Consider the following 14839-nt stretch of genomic DNA (forward strand, 5'->3'; position numbering starts at 1 on the left):
CCATGGAAGAAATCTCAGAGCGCCTATAGAAATTAACCAGCTGTTATTCGACGATATCTACCGAAAGGATACTCCATACGCTTGAAAAAAAAGCATGCACGTGCTCAAGCAGACAACGGTTAATATGCAGATATTACAATCGGGTAAGAAATCATGCTGGACAATCCTCGCTGGAAGAGACTCGTGAGATATACAAACACAATGAGGTCAAATTACCTCTCATTTCAGCTGGTCATATGAGACAACAGCAGCGCATATCATCCAGCAACAAGTATTTCAACGTATTTAAATTCTATAACGAGAACAGGATACATCAAAACGTTAACGATTTTCTCGAACGGAAGATGACACAAAAAGAACCATGACAGCATAGATAAAACAAAATAAAATCTTAGTGACGCAATCGACAGAAGAATTTTGTTCAGCACGCCAGATTAGTGTACGAGGATGAGGATGTCATCGTGGAAGTCCTGGCACTCGATTACCGAGCCTTTAATGCTCCGTATGATGAGGCCGTTGTTCCAGAACAACGTGCTCCATAACAACCAGTTCCAGAAGATTTTGCAACGGATCGTGTATTTGAACCAAACAAATCTTTCGATGCGCTGTTGTATATCCATGCGTACAATCATCATGAAACAAAAGAAACTGACTAATTTGCGACTGCGTATCGTTACATGGTGAGTATAATCATCCATTGACTTTAGAATTACGCGTTGAAGCATCACTTGTAAATAAGGTTCCTAATCGAATGTTTATTCGTTACCTTATGACGGAACCTGACAGATAAAAAATATCGGGAGAAGACAACTCGACATATCCAAGTACATGGCTATGATATAGCCTAACTATGGTGAGTTCTTTAGAAAACTTGAAGATGGCATGATGGATTATGAAAAGGACAATATAAACGTGGAAAAACGTTGGTCTGTCATTGTGTTACCTTTCTAGGTATCACCATGAAATTGACAAGGATGATAACAGCTGATTTACGACAAACATACTTGCCGCTTCCAGCTTTCTGGATACAAATAAGCTTAAGGCAACACCAGAAGTGATTAAATATCTCATTAACGTTTATCAGCTTACTAAAATAAACACAAACCCATGTTTCATTATTAGAGATATTACAGGACCAGATACATTTGAAGCAGTGCATATACACTGTATGAGTGAACACCTTACTGATCTTGAATCTGTATTTGAAAGATTAACAGGTACATATGAGACTAATCATCGACTTGAATCACATCGACGAAAATGCACCATAGGAAGATCATCGCGAGCTTGAATACTATTACCACTGCGGAGTCTATGTCTATATAAATGCGTACATGTGCTATAAGTGTGTTTCGAGAATAACATCAGCATCACATATCGCAATGACCCCACCCGCAGTATTATCCACGGGCGCTCTCACTAATCCGTTTATGCTCATTTTTTCCGAAGCATAATTAGTTTTACAAACTATGGCTCAGCAAATGGAGCCAATATTTAAGGCCACAAAATAATTATATTAAAGCCGGCATTGCTGCCTTATCAAAAATGCTCAGCAATATTACATCATACCTTAGTAGAGCTAAATTTATTATGCCTAATTTAATTCGCTGGATGAGATAGAAAGCATCCTTATCGTCAATATGGCTCCATTGTTCTTGTGCAGATTTGTAAATTCATGCCACAGAAAGTGCTTAAATTCAGGACAAATAAAAACACAACCGATAAATAATTGATATGTTATGCTATTTTACAATCTCTACATTTTCTAATTGATTATTAGATATATGAAAGTTGTAAAGAGTAACCATGTGTCCGACTGGAATAATGTCACGATGAGATTCAAACACTAAACGACGGCTCAACCTCGTGTTTCTCATTTCATCTAAATACAAATTAATAATTGAGTAACCTGTTCTGCTAAATCTTAACACTACTAATATTTTAGTGCAAACGTTAAGTACATCTTCATTCGTAATAGCTTCATAACGAGTAAACACTGAATGAACTTGCCTATTGTCGGCTTGCGATTGCATTTTGTTTTTAAATTTGTGTCAAGTATTCGTCTGCCACCTCTGTGTTTATCTTGCTCTTATTGCTTGTTCTTTCTTTTCATAGTAATATTTAGTAACCCTGCTATTTCAAACTCCACATTTTTCACACACGGATAGGTCGCCACGAAGACCTACTCCACATACTATACAAGATCGAAGTCCTGTGCATCCTTGCTGATGATTTGATTATTCTGGGTACGGTACTTATATGACGATTGATTCAGGATGGAAACGGTACTCCCTTGATGAATGCTTTATGCTGGGCACGGTACTCCCCTGATGACTGCTTTCTGTTGGGAACCGTATTCCTCTCTGCAGGTCTTTTTACACCTCTCCGTGGTGCTCTGAAAAAACCTTTGACATATGTTCTTTCTTCGTGATGGCATTCTATATTTTGAGACAGAATGTTAATTCAGCTACAAATATAAATACAAAAAACAAGCAATAAGAGTTATATTAAAACACATATTATATAATATGGATAACAAAAATGATCTGCTATATTATGACAATAATGGATAAATAATCACGCTCAAGTATCTACGATCGAATACAGCACTGTATGAATGTGACGCACGAGTCAGAGATAGTATGTAATCTCTCTCTAGAAACACAAGCAGCAGACATACACTCGTCAAGGATTCTAAAAGCCTACTTGTACGATAAATTGTCACCTCATGCGAGAGAAATACGTGATGAGTACAAAAATCTCACTGGGAAAAACAGCTTCGTATCCAGCATCGATAGGAGCACTTCTAGATCTTCAAAACAAGATTGTAAGTCGCTCGAGGGAAGCTCAAATGGGAACACTTCCAAAACCGTTCAAAAAGGTTATTCGAAGTCAACGTGTCATGGTCACACCCAAGCATTGACTGATACCACGCAAAAATGAATAAAGCATACGGAGGCTCATTCAAAAGGCTTTGTGTACGATAATCCCAACGTGCTTCATCGAGGTGTTAAATAAATAACTCTTACAACGAGTCCTAACATCTACCGTCGACGCGGAATCACAAGCATTGCTTCCCTGCTAGAGTCAAAGTCGTACCAAAATTGGTAGCACAAAATCATCAACCAACATATAGACTCGAGGAAAATAAAATCAAGACAAAAATACATTGCAAATCAAAAGCTCATTTCCAAAATAACCTCACAAAGCATGTTACTTTATTAGAAAGACCATTTTGTGTTCATCATGGAATATAGTCGATATTGTCGATGGCAGTACACCCAGCGAACAACGCATTGTTCTGTTAAGAACATAAATACTGGATAGGCATGCCGATTTGGGTTACTGCCAGGGAAACCAAACCATTCAGATGCTAGAGTAAGGAAAATAGCTCAGATTTTGATAATAACAATATAAAATATGCACAGACCTTTCAATAACAACAATCAGGATTTGCTGACAAGAGCAGTTATTTCGTTGGAGTCGATTTAATCGAGCCAAAACAATTGCACGTACACACACACACACACACACACACACACACACACACACACACACACACATATATATATATATATATATATATATATATATATATATATATATATATATATATATATACATATATATATATATATATATATATATATATATATATATATATATATATATATATATATATATCCTTCCCTCCATTAATTAATGGATCCATCCATCCATGAATCCATTCAGCCATCTATCAATCTAATCATCTATCTATCTGTCTATCTATCTATGTATTTGTCTCTCTCTTTCTTTCTCTATCTATGTATCTAACGGTCGGGACATTAAAGGACCTGCTTACCTGATGGCAAGCTTTGATCGCTCTAAATTATATGCCATTTAGACATCGTAATTGTAGTTTTGAATCTTCTCCATTGGCATCAATATTTCATACAATATAACATGCGTTATCCTAATTCACAGTGATTAGAATTTCGTCTATGGATAAGTTGCCATATGTTATAATGTATGCACAACAAATTTTGATTCACATAATGACACATTAATATGTGTTGTACACTTTTACACATATTATATTTTATGTGTCCAAAACCAATTGATGTTTTGTATAATGACAAGTTATCATGTGCTATATTATTCAACACCGATTTGTTTCTCATGAAATTACAAGATTCCATATTCCATACTTATTCACACCTGTTCGAGTTTCATGTACTAGCAAATCACAATAGAACGAAAGAAAAGAACTAACAAAAAACAAACAACGTTGCCAAAAAATGGTACAATTTTGTTTTGTTTAAAACGTCAAGTGAAATACACTCATATTGTGCTGAAATTTGCATAGATAAACAGGTGTAAGATGTTCATAAAAAATCTCATATAATATCCACTGGTGCTCATGGCTTTGCAACTGTATCACGTTTGCAATATGCATTTAATTAATTTGACGAATATCGTCGTTGTATAATTCCCTACTTACTACCTCTAGCTTTCTTGTATAACAACATTGAGAGATAGGTGACACAATACTAGTATATTCCTTACACACTACCTCTAGCTTTCTTGTATGCCAACATTGAGAGATAGGTGACACAATACTAGTATATTCCTTACACGCTACCTCTAGCTTTCTTGTATGCCAACATTGAGAGATAGGTGACACAATACTAGTATATTCCTTACACGCTACCTCTAGCTTTCTTGTATGCCAACATTGAGAGATAGGTGACACAATACTAGTATATTCCTTACACGCTACCTCTAGCTTTCTTGTATGCCAACATTGAGAGATAGGTGACACAATACTAGTATATTCCCTACTTACTACCTCTAGCTTTCTTGTATGCCAACATTGAGAGATAGGTGACACAATACTAGTATATGCTAGATATGAGGGCTAAATGAATAAACAAAAATACAACTTGCAAGTGCAGATTTGATGGTTGGCTGTCTGCCATTGCATCTGTTGCTTTATCAGCAAAGGATTATATGTTTTGCTTAAACAATTACACGTACTTTATGGAAGATAACTTTGCACTTTATTAATGTATGTTCAATATAGAGAAGGTACAGAGAAGATGAAATTCAGAAATATGTATGCGTATAACCAGTATAGTAGGTTTACTTCAAAAAATGACATCTATTTTGGGATACTCTGTTGAAGAAATGACATACACTGTATTCTGTTTGCAAATATGGGTGTGCGTGTCTATTGCTACTTTAGCAGCAAATCAGAGGCATTTACTTCATGTTGTCTGTTATCAGATTTATTATATTCTTTCAGAAGGAAAGAGAGCAAAAAGAAAGAGTAAGTATTAATCATGTTGCTTTCCGTAAACAAATTTACAAATCAGGCATGGCATAAAATTGATGTATGATTGTTACAATTTTTATATTTCAAAGCATTTTTATGCGTGAAATACGGTTCACCTTTTTACCAAGACTTATAATTTACTCAGTTCATCTGCAGTGAGATGGTTTATTACTTAGGCTAATCATTTCGATTCGTATCTGGTTTCTTAATGATGACGAAATCGTCAAGGCATAAGTCGGGACGAAATGATGATGTTGATTGATTATTGATTGATTACATTTTTAAGGAATTTCGCTCACTCAACACATTACACTTTAAACTTATATCAAGCACTTGGACAAAAGCGATTCATCATTGACCACATATTTGAGATAGGGCATCATGAACATTTATAATTTACGCTGTCTTAATTACCAGAGAGCTTTCAAAATACAGTAGCACCACATGTTAATGTTTATAAACAAAAGCAGCACATTTATCTTGATAAACAGGCATGATACTAGAATCATAAGTCTTTCAAAATTTTCTTTAATAATCTGAATCGTCATTATTTTGAGTAATATTGAAATCAAGGATTCCCAATGTGTTTATAATACTTCTTTAATCATTTGACATGTGTGGTTGTTTGCCTGGCTCAACCTTGAGGAGATGGTTTACAGTCGTCTATAATATTTTCTACTTTTCCCTCTTCCTCTAATTTTTAAATATCATAATATGTACATCCGTTATTCGTAATCAGCATTATGTAAGTTTAATAGTGTTATATATATATATATATATATATATATATATATATATATATATATATATATATATATATATATATATATATATATATATATATATGATTGAAAATGTGTGTTCCATGAGTCAGGTTAGTGTTCTATAGTGGGATGGATGGATGCATCACTATGATTAAATGCTTTTAAAGTGGATTTGAACAACAGAGAAGAATGTATGTTTATCTATCACGGTTTTCCTAGTCATATCTGATGTGTATTGTCTGTAGTTCTCAAATTTCAAACTGGAATAGCTCACATGTGTGGTCACTGCATTACTAACGGGACCTACTCTCTTGGCTGACGAGGCATCCTGCTTTTAATTTATTTGCATATTATGTTATGACATTGGTCATCTACCGCTCGGTCAACATATGATTTGCTGTCCAATTACTTTGCAGTAGTCTTTATATTGTATATTGAACCGATGGTTTTGTTAATATGACAGTTGTGCCTCCTTCTTCAGTTCAGGGTCAAGAACAACCAATATCCAGACTAGACTAAAACGTTAGAACCACTGAGATTTGAAAATTACTCTAGCTAATTGAATATCATATTTTTATAGAAAGTTTGTTACATCCCACCGATGCGGCCAAAACGTAATAAACACTGTAAGGGCGATTGTAACTCTCATTTGCATCATTGTCTGCAGTATCACTTTGAATCAAGTTTGAATTTGTAATGAAACATTGCTCGGTTGTATATCATGACGAAGTGTCACATATCATGGTTATCCCCTGTGCCTCTACATTATGGTCATGGTAAAGGTAACTATAAATAAGCGATTTCTGTATATGTATTGATGAAACAATTAAATAATTGGAAGTAGATTATTTAAACTAGTGTTTGTTTTATATATATATATATATATATATATATATATATATATATATATATATATATATATATATATATATATATATATATATATATATTTGACAGCTTCTTGAGCATTCACAGTAATACCTCCATCCTCAGGTACAATGTAGAAAGTAAAGAGTAATGCAAACCAGTGACATGGTCATTTATCCAGACTATCACACGTATTTGTTACAGATAATTTGATGAAACAGAGTATGGAAATAATAAACAGGCAGGTGTACCATGTTCATTACATGTTCATCTGAAGACCATATTCCCCCTACACCTGCCAATAATTGGTTTTGACACCAAGCGCCCAGTGCATATATAATTATATCAATTGCAGTTTTTGTATACTTTACATTTGCCCCATCCCACAGACCCAACGGAAGGATATCCGATCCCACTAAATCATAGCACATGCATGAAATATCTACCAGTTTTGGCGACATTCCACAAGGTGTTTTAAGAGTATATAAGGTTAGAGGCAGATGATGGACAGTAAGACACAGTGATTAACAAATAGTATTTCTTTACCGATTTGTTAACTCATGGGGATCAAGTGTTGAAATGTTGATAATAACTTCAACATGTGTTTGTCTTTCGACTGAATACATTCATGTCCAAAGTTTTGACACTTGCCATTTTTGTAGTGTTATTGTGGCACGAAAAAACAATTTGGGTCCAAACTTGCATAATGAAAATGGTTTTTGCAAAACTGTGCAATCGATATGTACGTTTGATTACATCTGTGTACTTATGGACAATGTTTTAGGACCATGCTAACACTAAAATAGTAAAACCAGTATTCGTTGCTTTGTAATAGTTCACAGAAGTTTGAGAATGTGTATTCACCCCTGGAAGTGAAACGCATCATTTGGGTATAGCATTAAAACGATCACTGGATAACATAAAAGTCAAAGAGTGTTATTCTTTCCACAGTTTTTATTTCATGTGGTGCAAAATATCAATTTGACAATTACTTCAAAATTCAATGCGCCAAATATGCATCTTTATGCTTCTTACCTGCATCTTTTAACGAAATGTGTTCTTTCTAGCACGTATATTAGAACATTTTAATATTTTAATATTTTGAGCCTTTTTTTTTTTTTTTTTTTTTTTTTTTTTTTTTTTTTTTTTTTTTTTTGTTTAATTACATTTGGTGGAGAGTAAAAGATGCAAGTGCTTTGGCACTTTAAAGGGTATTATAGCATATGCATGAGGTTGTAGTCTCAAGTATAGGCCACATATTCAGAAATACAATTCATGACTGATGTATTAATCAGAGTGTTTTGTGTTTTGCCAACAAAAGGGATTTTAGTAATATTTGAGAAAGTTTCGTTAAGTGTGTTGAATGTATAGACGTTCTCTACTAACCTTTAATTCTAAAGGTTTTTTCCTGTTGATCTTTTGAATATACTCTTTCAATATTGCAGGTAAAATTTGATTGAAATAAAATAATTTTTTGTTTTTGCAGAGGTGTAATGAAACAAACTTTGTTGTTCTCTTCAACATAAATTTGAATGGCAAATTCATATTCTGGTATAGTATCCACATCATAAACGTCTTCAGTATTACAGCTGCAGGCGGTTTGCCGTTGTTGCGTAGACGTCAATGCGACATGTACCCAGCATTTCTGGAGAATGCAATTTTAGTGTCCTTAAGTCATTTTAACTTAAGTCACTATGAAGTGTATGCATGTATGAGAGACAGACAAACAGACAAACAAATAGGCATTCGGACAGATTGTGATTTTTGTGTCGCCCATTGCAGCCACTTTAAATGAAATCATTGCATTTTTCGGTTGCAGTTTTTCGGAAAAAAATGATTGTATACAATAAACATTTTAAACAGAATGTCACTCTCGTCCTATTTTGCATTTATTTAATTATTTCTAGATCCTGTGAAGAACGTATAACGAAATACATTCACTGTGTCTAAACATGAACTGCTTTATGCTTAATGAATATGTTGACCATATAAATTTTTGAAATGCAGTTCAGATTCTTAATTCATAGGGCTATCTTTAACATTTAAAACAATAAAACACACATTACAAATGTTATATAGGTATATTTTCTTGTATCTTCCACACATGAAGAATTTTAGCATTGCTTTTAAGACTCCTTTTTTTCTATTTTTTTAATATTCTGATTCTGATCAATGTAATTATTTGCTAACATTTACAAGATTTTGGATGAGAAAAATTTGCACTTTTAATGGATTTTATATTAATGTCTGAATACAAACTTACTCCATGCTAAGAAAAGATATAAAAATATCTTGCATTCATATTTGTTCTATTTTATATCTGTATTAATAAGTGTAGTGTAAACACATTTAGTAAATTAAAAAATACAGAAACAATGTGACAAATGTAGACTTGCATAAAAAATAATATAAAAATCGCAACTGTTATTAATAGTGGTGTATGCTGGTGTGACATTACCTTAATACAGTTTGTCTCAGATTGCTTGGATAAGGACAACACGTTACAGTCCTTTGATAATTATATTTCAGCCAAGCGTTGAATATCTGATTAATTTCAACTTTGAAAATAGGCAAAATAGCTTTGAATCTGATATGGAATTTCACACAGTTCACTAGTTTGAAGGCTGGACTTTCTATTTAACCCAAACCCTATTTGAAGATGAAGTGCAGTAGTAAACGTGTTTGATAATTGGATACTTACAATTGGCCCAAATTAAATTAGACTTGTTGATAAGTCAGTGTACCGGACTACATATGTTATGCACCCATATTCTTCACCAGAGCAAGTACCATGTTCTTCACATTATATGGAATTGAAATGAACAATATTGATCTTAATTTAATTTTCAGGCCGATCTTTGTAAATGCTAACTTTAGTTGGGCACGCATTCAAACATTTAGGGCGTACCATGTGTAATTGGTTATAAGATGAAACCGATCGCGACCCAGATACGTCGCCACAAAATGTGCCAGTATATTTGGATTTATATGACATGTTATGAGTAATCAATACACCAAACAACATAGACCCTAATTTGTCAGCACATTGTGCAACAAAAGAGTCTGTTTTGCTTGCTGTAGCACTATACTTGTAAGTGGGTTTATTAGTTTTAAACAGTGGATCAAAATTCTTTCGGCCGATATTCTGTATGCAAGTTCAGTCTATGTTTCCACGTTGCCCACACAGACCGGAGATATATAAACATTTCCATTGGCATATGCATGCAGATATTCTTAAGAACACAGAACAAAACTGTTTTAAATAATAACATGTTTAATAGTATGAACATTATATATTAAAATGATACGTGTAAAAGATATAACAGGGTGTACATATTATAATACTACATTCGCGTTTGATATAAATTAGATGATTTATGTTATACACTACACAATATTCATGCATAACTGTAATCATGGTGTGTGTAATATACAGTACTACATCAATGTTTAATGTTAATCAGAATGAAATAACAAGTTGAATATACGGTTCATCGGGATAGATACCAAATCTAAATCAAGTTTGGTGAGCAAAACTAGTCGTTTTTATATACAAGAGCATTTGAAATAATTTGCAAAATGTCAAGTGGCGATCAATTGCTTAGACGACGTAATAAACATCAATCTCATTCAGTTTCACATAGTTATTTACTTTTTTATTTACAATGTAAAAATTTGAAAACAATATTTTGCAACTAAAATCAAATTCTTCTAACACCATATTAACATATCAATTACATTTATTTTATTATTTCATGCAGAAAGATATAATGAAGAAGTAGCAAGTAAAATATCTCCCCTTTTAGCCAAAAGTACAAGATTATGCATCTTATATATTTGCTTAGTGATTGCTTGATCTGTACATTTATCACAAACTGTTGCACGAATGTAGCACACCATTTTACTACACACTACAAACTACAAAACTTGCAGTTCATTTCTAGTGCAGGTTTTCTTATTTAGGATCATATATTAGTATCACAGTGTCAGATCACACCATCAGCGATAATACTTTAGCTGAGAATACAGTGAGATATTATTTTGTTTGTGCCACATAACACCAGGTAAATGATTTACTACACCTTGAAATTTGATGCAAGCAAAAGGAAGATGTTAATTGATATAAAAAGTGTGAATCAATACTCGAATGTACAGTTTATATTTCAAGTTCCCTTACTGCTACTAAAGTAACGATCAGTGTATCGGCATTACCATATAAATATCAAAGCTTATATATATATATATATATATATATATATATATATATATATATATACATCTTTGGAAAGCCAATAACTTCTTAACTATTCATGTATTTGCCAATAATCTGGCGATACTGTTTTCAGTAAGAACGTGCAAACTGGCACTTTTATCGGCTATTGAATTATTCCTTTGTGTGAAGACCAGGGTTATTATTATATAGCATTGAACTCTAAGATGTCCATCACGTCCCCTTGTATACTATCCGGTCCATTGCATTACAAACCTTTGACAGTTTACTTTATATGTTGCTGTTTTTTCTTCTCAACATGTGTTTCATGACTAGGTTTCCTTTACACTGGTATTGAGGAGGACAAGAACAATACATAAAAAAATGCAAACTGTGGAAAGTGCAGATTTCATTACGGGCTTTTCTGCCATTATATATGCCGAATGTATCAGCTGCACATTGTCAATTGTACGAGATGATTGACGTGTTGAAATTATATTTATGTGATTAATGACATACTATATTTGTATTTGCCAATATGCGCAAGTTCATCTATCAATTTTGTTTAAATTAAATAAGCAAAGTTAACTTTAGGGTTTCTAATATCACACGTATATAATCATTACAAGAAGAAAGAGATGAAACAGAAAAAGAGCGTAGCAATATGTAAAAATGTCAAAATGTAAACATTATGTATTGTATCAAGTTATTATTTGATTCCTAAAGCGGGTACATGTATTAATAGTAATTAGTCTTCAAATTTACTACATCTTTGAACATGTAATGTTATCGGTTCACCTATGTAGTATTATTTTGTATGCTTAAGATAAAATGTCCGTAACACCATTTCAAGTCACATTAGGTTGACTTAAACATTTACTTCTGTTGTCACCTATAGCACATAAATTGAAGTTATCAAATATATAATGGAAAATATCGTTCAATCATATGAGATCGTCTCAAAGTACGTAATATTCTTTTTCGTTTTACAGCCCAACATGTATGACAAAGCAATTAGTCCTTACATTATTTAGTTCATCTGCTTTCCATTGCTCTGCATGTATCAAGTGTATCTGAAAAAGGAACAAATCTCCCCTAGTTGTAGAATCGAGATACTACTTTCAATAAATACGTACAAACTGAGACTTTTTCGGTTATTAAATTATACATGTGTGTGAAGACCAGCGTTATTATAGCATTGTATTATATGCTGTATATCCGGCCCATTACACTATAAAACTTTGATAGCTGTTGATGTGGCTTTCATTCACCGGATGTATTAAATGACTAGGTTGGCTATACATAGGTACTGAGGACGAAAGGAATTAAACATTAAAACAGAATAAAAGGTGGAAAGTGCAGAATTGATGATGTGCTTGTCTGCTATTTTATTCTCTGTATTAATTAACAGCATATTATACACGTTTTGAAATCTTAAATCTGCGCTATAACTGTGTAATATTATGATTTGCTCAGTATAGAAGAGATAGGAATGTCGAGATGTTGCAATTTTAATACTACACAAACTTTATAGAAAAATTCGATTAAACGAAACCTATTATGGACTAATCGGATTAAGTAGTGACATTTGTATTTGCCAATATGAGTATGATTTTCTATATCGGCTGTTGAGAGCAAATAAGCAAAGTTTACTTCACGGTTTCTAATATCACAGTGACATAATCATTTCAGAAGGAAAGAGAGAAAAAAGAAAAGGTAGGTAGCAATTTGCATAGTTTTCAGCCAATAATTACACATTGTGTACTGCATCAAGTTATAATCTGATTGCTAAAACACGTACATTGTTTAAAGTAATTATTGTTCAAATTTACTTCATCTCAGATGTACACTTTTGTTTTAATTTATAGCTAAATGGCAGTTTTATCAATTCAGGTCATATTAGGTTGACTTAATCATTTACATTAGCCCACAGTGAGACATATATCTTAATATTTTGGTCAAGGTAAAGAAATAATATTCTGATCGAATTGGGCTACACGGTACATAAATGTCCGACATATCATGATGTATTTTATGACTCGAAACACTACTTCATTTCCCAAAGGATTAGTGTGAATATGTATAAAAAATAAAATCAGTTTCATTATTAGAACGGCATAAAAACTACCCGTTCCTCAATTCATTAAAGATTTTTTCCGCATTGAAAACAGGTATTTCGCCGCATGAGTGCACACATACACAGACACACACACATACAATTTATATAAATTTATGGCGGTCTGTGCATGTATGTAAAACATTCATTATCTAGTTCATATGTTGTCCTCTAATCTGCTTTTTTCATTTACATCTGAAAACAGAGCAACTTTTTCTTACTGGTAAAATAGCGATACCTTTAGGTAAATAACTACAATCTAACACTTGCCTCGACTATTGAATTATACATTTAAGTGAAGACCAAACTGATTCTGATTTAGCATCAGACCCTCAGTTGTCAATCTCGTCAACTTGTATATTACTCGGTCCATAACTTTACAAACCTTTGATATATATTGATAAGGTGTATGTTCTCCAGATTAATAACATGACTGGGCTCCTTTGACAATTGAGGACAGTGGTACAGATTTAATTACATAATATGCAATTGTGATTGCTTTAGTAATCAGCAGCACATTGTACAGTTATAGGAGATGATACTAGTATTGATGCTATGTTTATCTGGTTGCTTGCCTGAATCTCTGCGTCTAAGAATGCAATAATCTCTAAGAAGTATAATGCTGTATGCTGGAGAACTTTGCAGTTCGTTTGTTAAATGCTTGATCGTCTACATTCATAACGCAATAAATTAATGTGGAATAACACCCACATAAAACATTCCTCGGTGATTTGTCATAGAGGCGCCATTTGTGATGCAGACCCTCACCATGCTCGTCAGGTAATTTACCAACGCCCGTATCGGTCATATTTTCACCAGTATATTCTAGAGATGTAATTACGTGTCGGTGATGGTATATGCTTGTCATCTGAAGTGTTCATGTTACCAATCAACGGTTCGTCGAGGAAATATTCATTGAGTTTCACAACATTTACAGTTTAAGTAACAATAACATGTTGACTCGATTGACAACAACTGGACACACTCAATACTATATCAAATCGGGCAATCAGTTATGATTATTGTTGCCGCGAAATGAGTTGGTTCTAACTATTCTCAAGCCTCCTCTTGTTGGTCTGGCAATCGTATCTACCTTTCATTGAGATTACGACCAGATAGCCCTGTTAGAAATAGTGACCGATGTCTCCTTCATGATTTTAACTACCAATATATACGCAGTCATATGCGCTATTTATATAGACATTCTAGTAAATGATACTTATGCATCGAAATAGACCGCGAAAGTATATATCGAGGGAGATATATGCAAATGCACTTTAAACCGAAGTATGCCGAATAACCACCATTGCGTAATGTGGCAGCTACTGAACTACGATTATTTTTGTTTTGTTGTCATTCATTAATCCAAAGTAGGTTCAAGCGGTTGAACTGTCGGTTGAGAATTCCGTATAAAAAGCAATCTCCGTGTCGGTTAGTAGATGTATGATGCAAAATGCCCTTGATACAGTTACATCGGGTGTTCATGATGAAACACAGGAAACATCTCAGTGTTCGTGCCCCTAAGTTGTTTATATATGCATATTAATACCATGTGTTGCCTCATT

General features: G+C 33.4%; 1 protein-coding gene across 1 annotated transcript in view; it reads left to right on the forward strand.

Annotated features, from left to right (window-relative positions):
* LOC149774016 (E3 ubiquitin-protein ligase TRIM45-like) overlaps positions 1-14839 on the forward strand; it is a 74273-nt gene that overhangs the window by 22553 nt on the left and 36881 nt on the right. The window contains exons 6-7 of the mRNA XM_089945898.1: positions 5288-5311; positions 12851-12874. Of these exons, the coding sequence (XP_089802024.1) occupies positions 5288-5311; positions 12851-12874 (48 nt within the window). The remainder of the gene's footprint in view (positions 1-5287; positions 5312-12850; positions 12875-14839) is intronic.

Source organism: Sinohyriopsis cumingii, unplaced genomic scaffold, assembly GCF_028554795.1.
Source record: "Sinohyriopsis cumingii isolate HCF-2022 unplaced genomic scaffold, ASM2855479v2 utg000452l, whole genome shotgun sequence".
NCBI lineage: Eukaryota > Metazoa > Mollusca > Bivalvia > Unionida > Unionidae > Sinohyriopsis > Sinohyriopsis cumingii.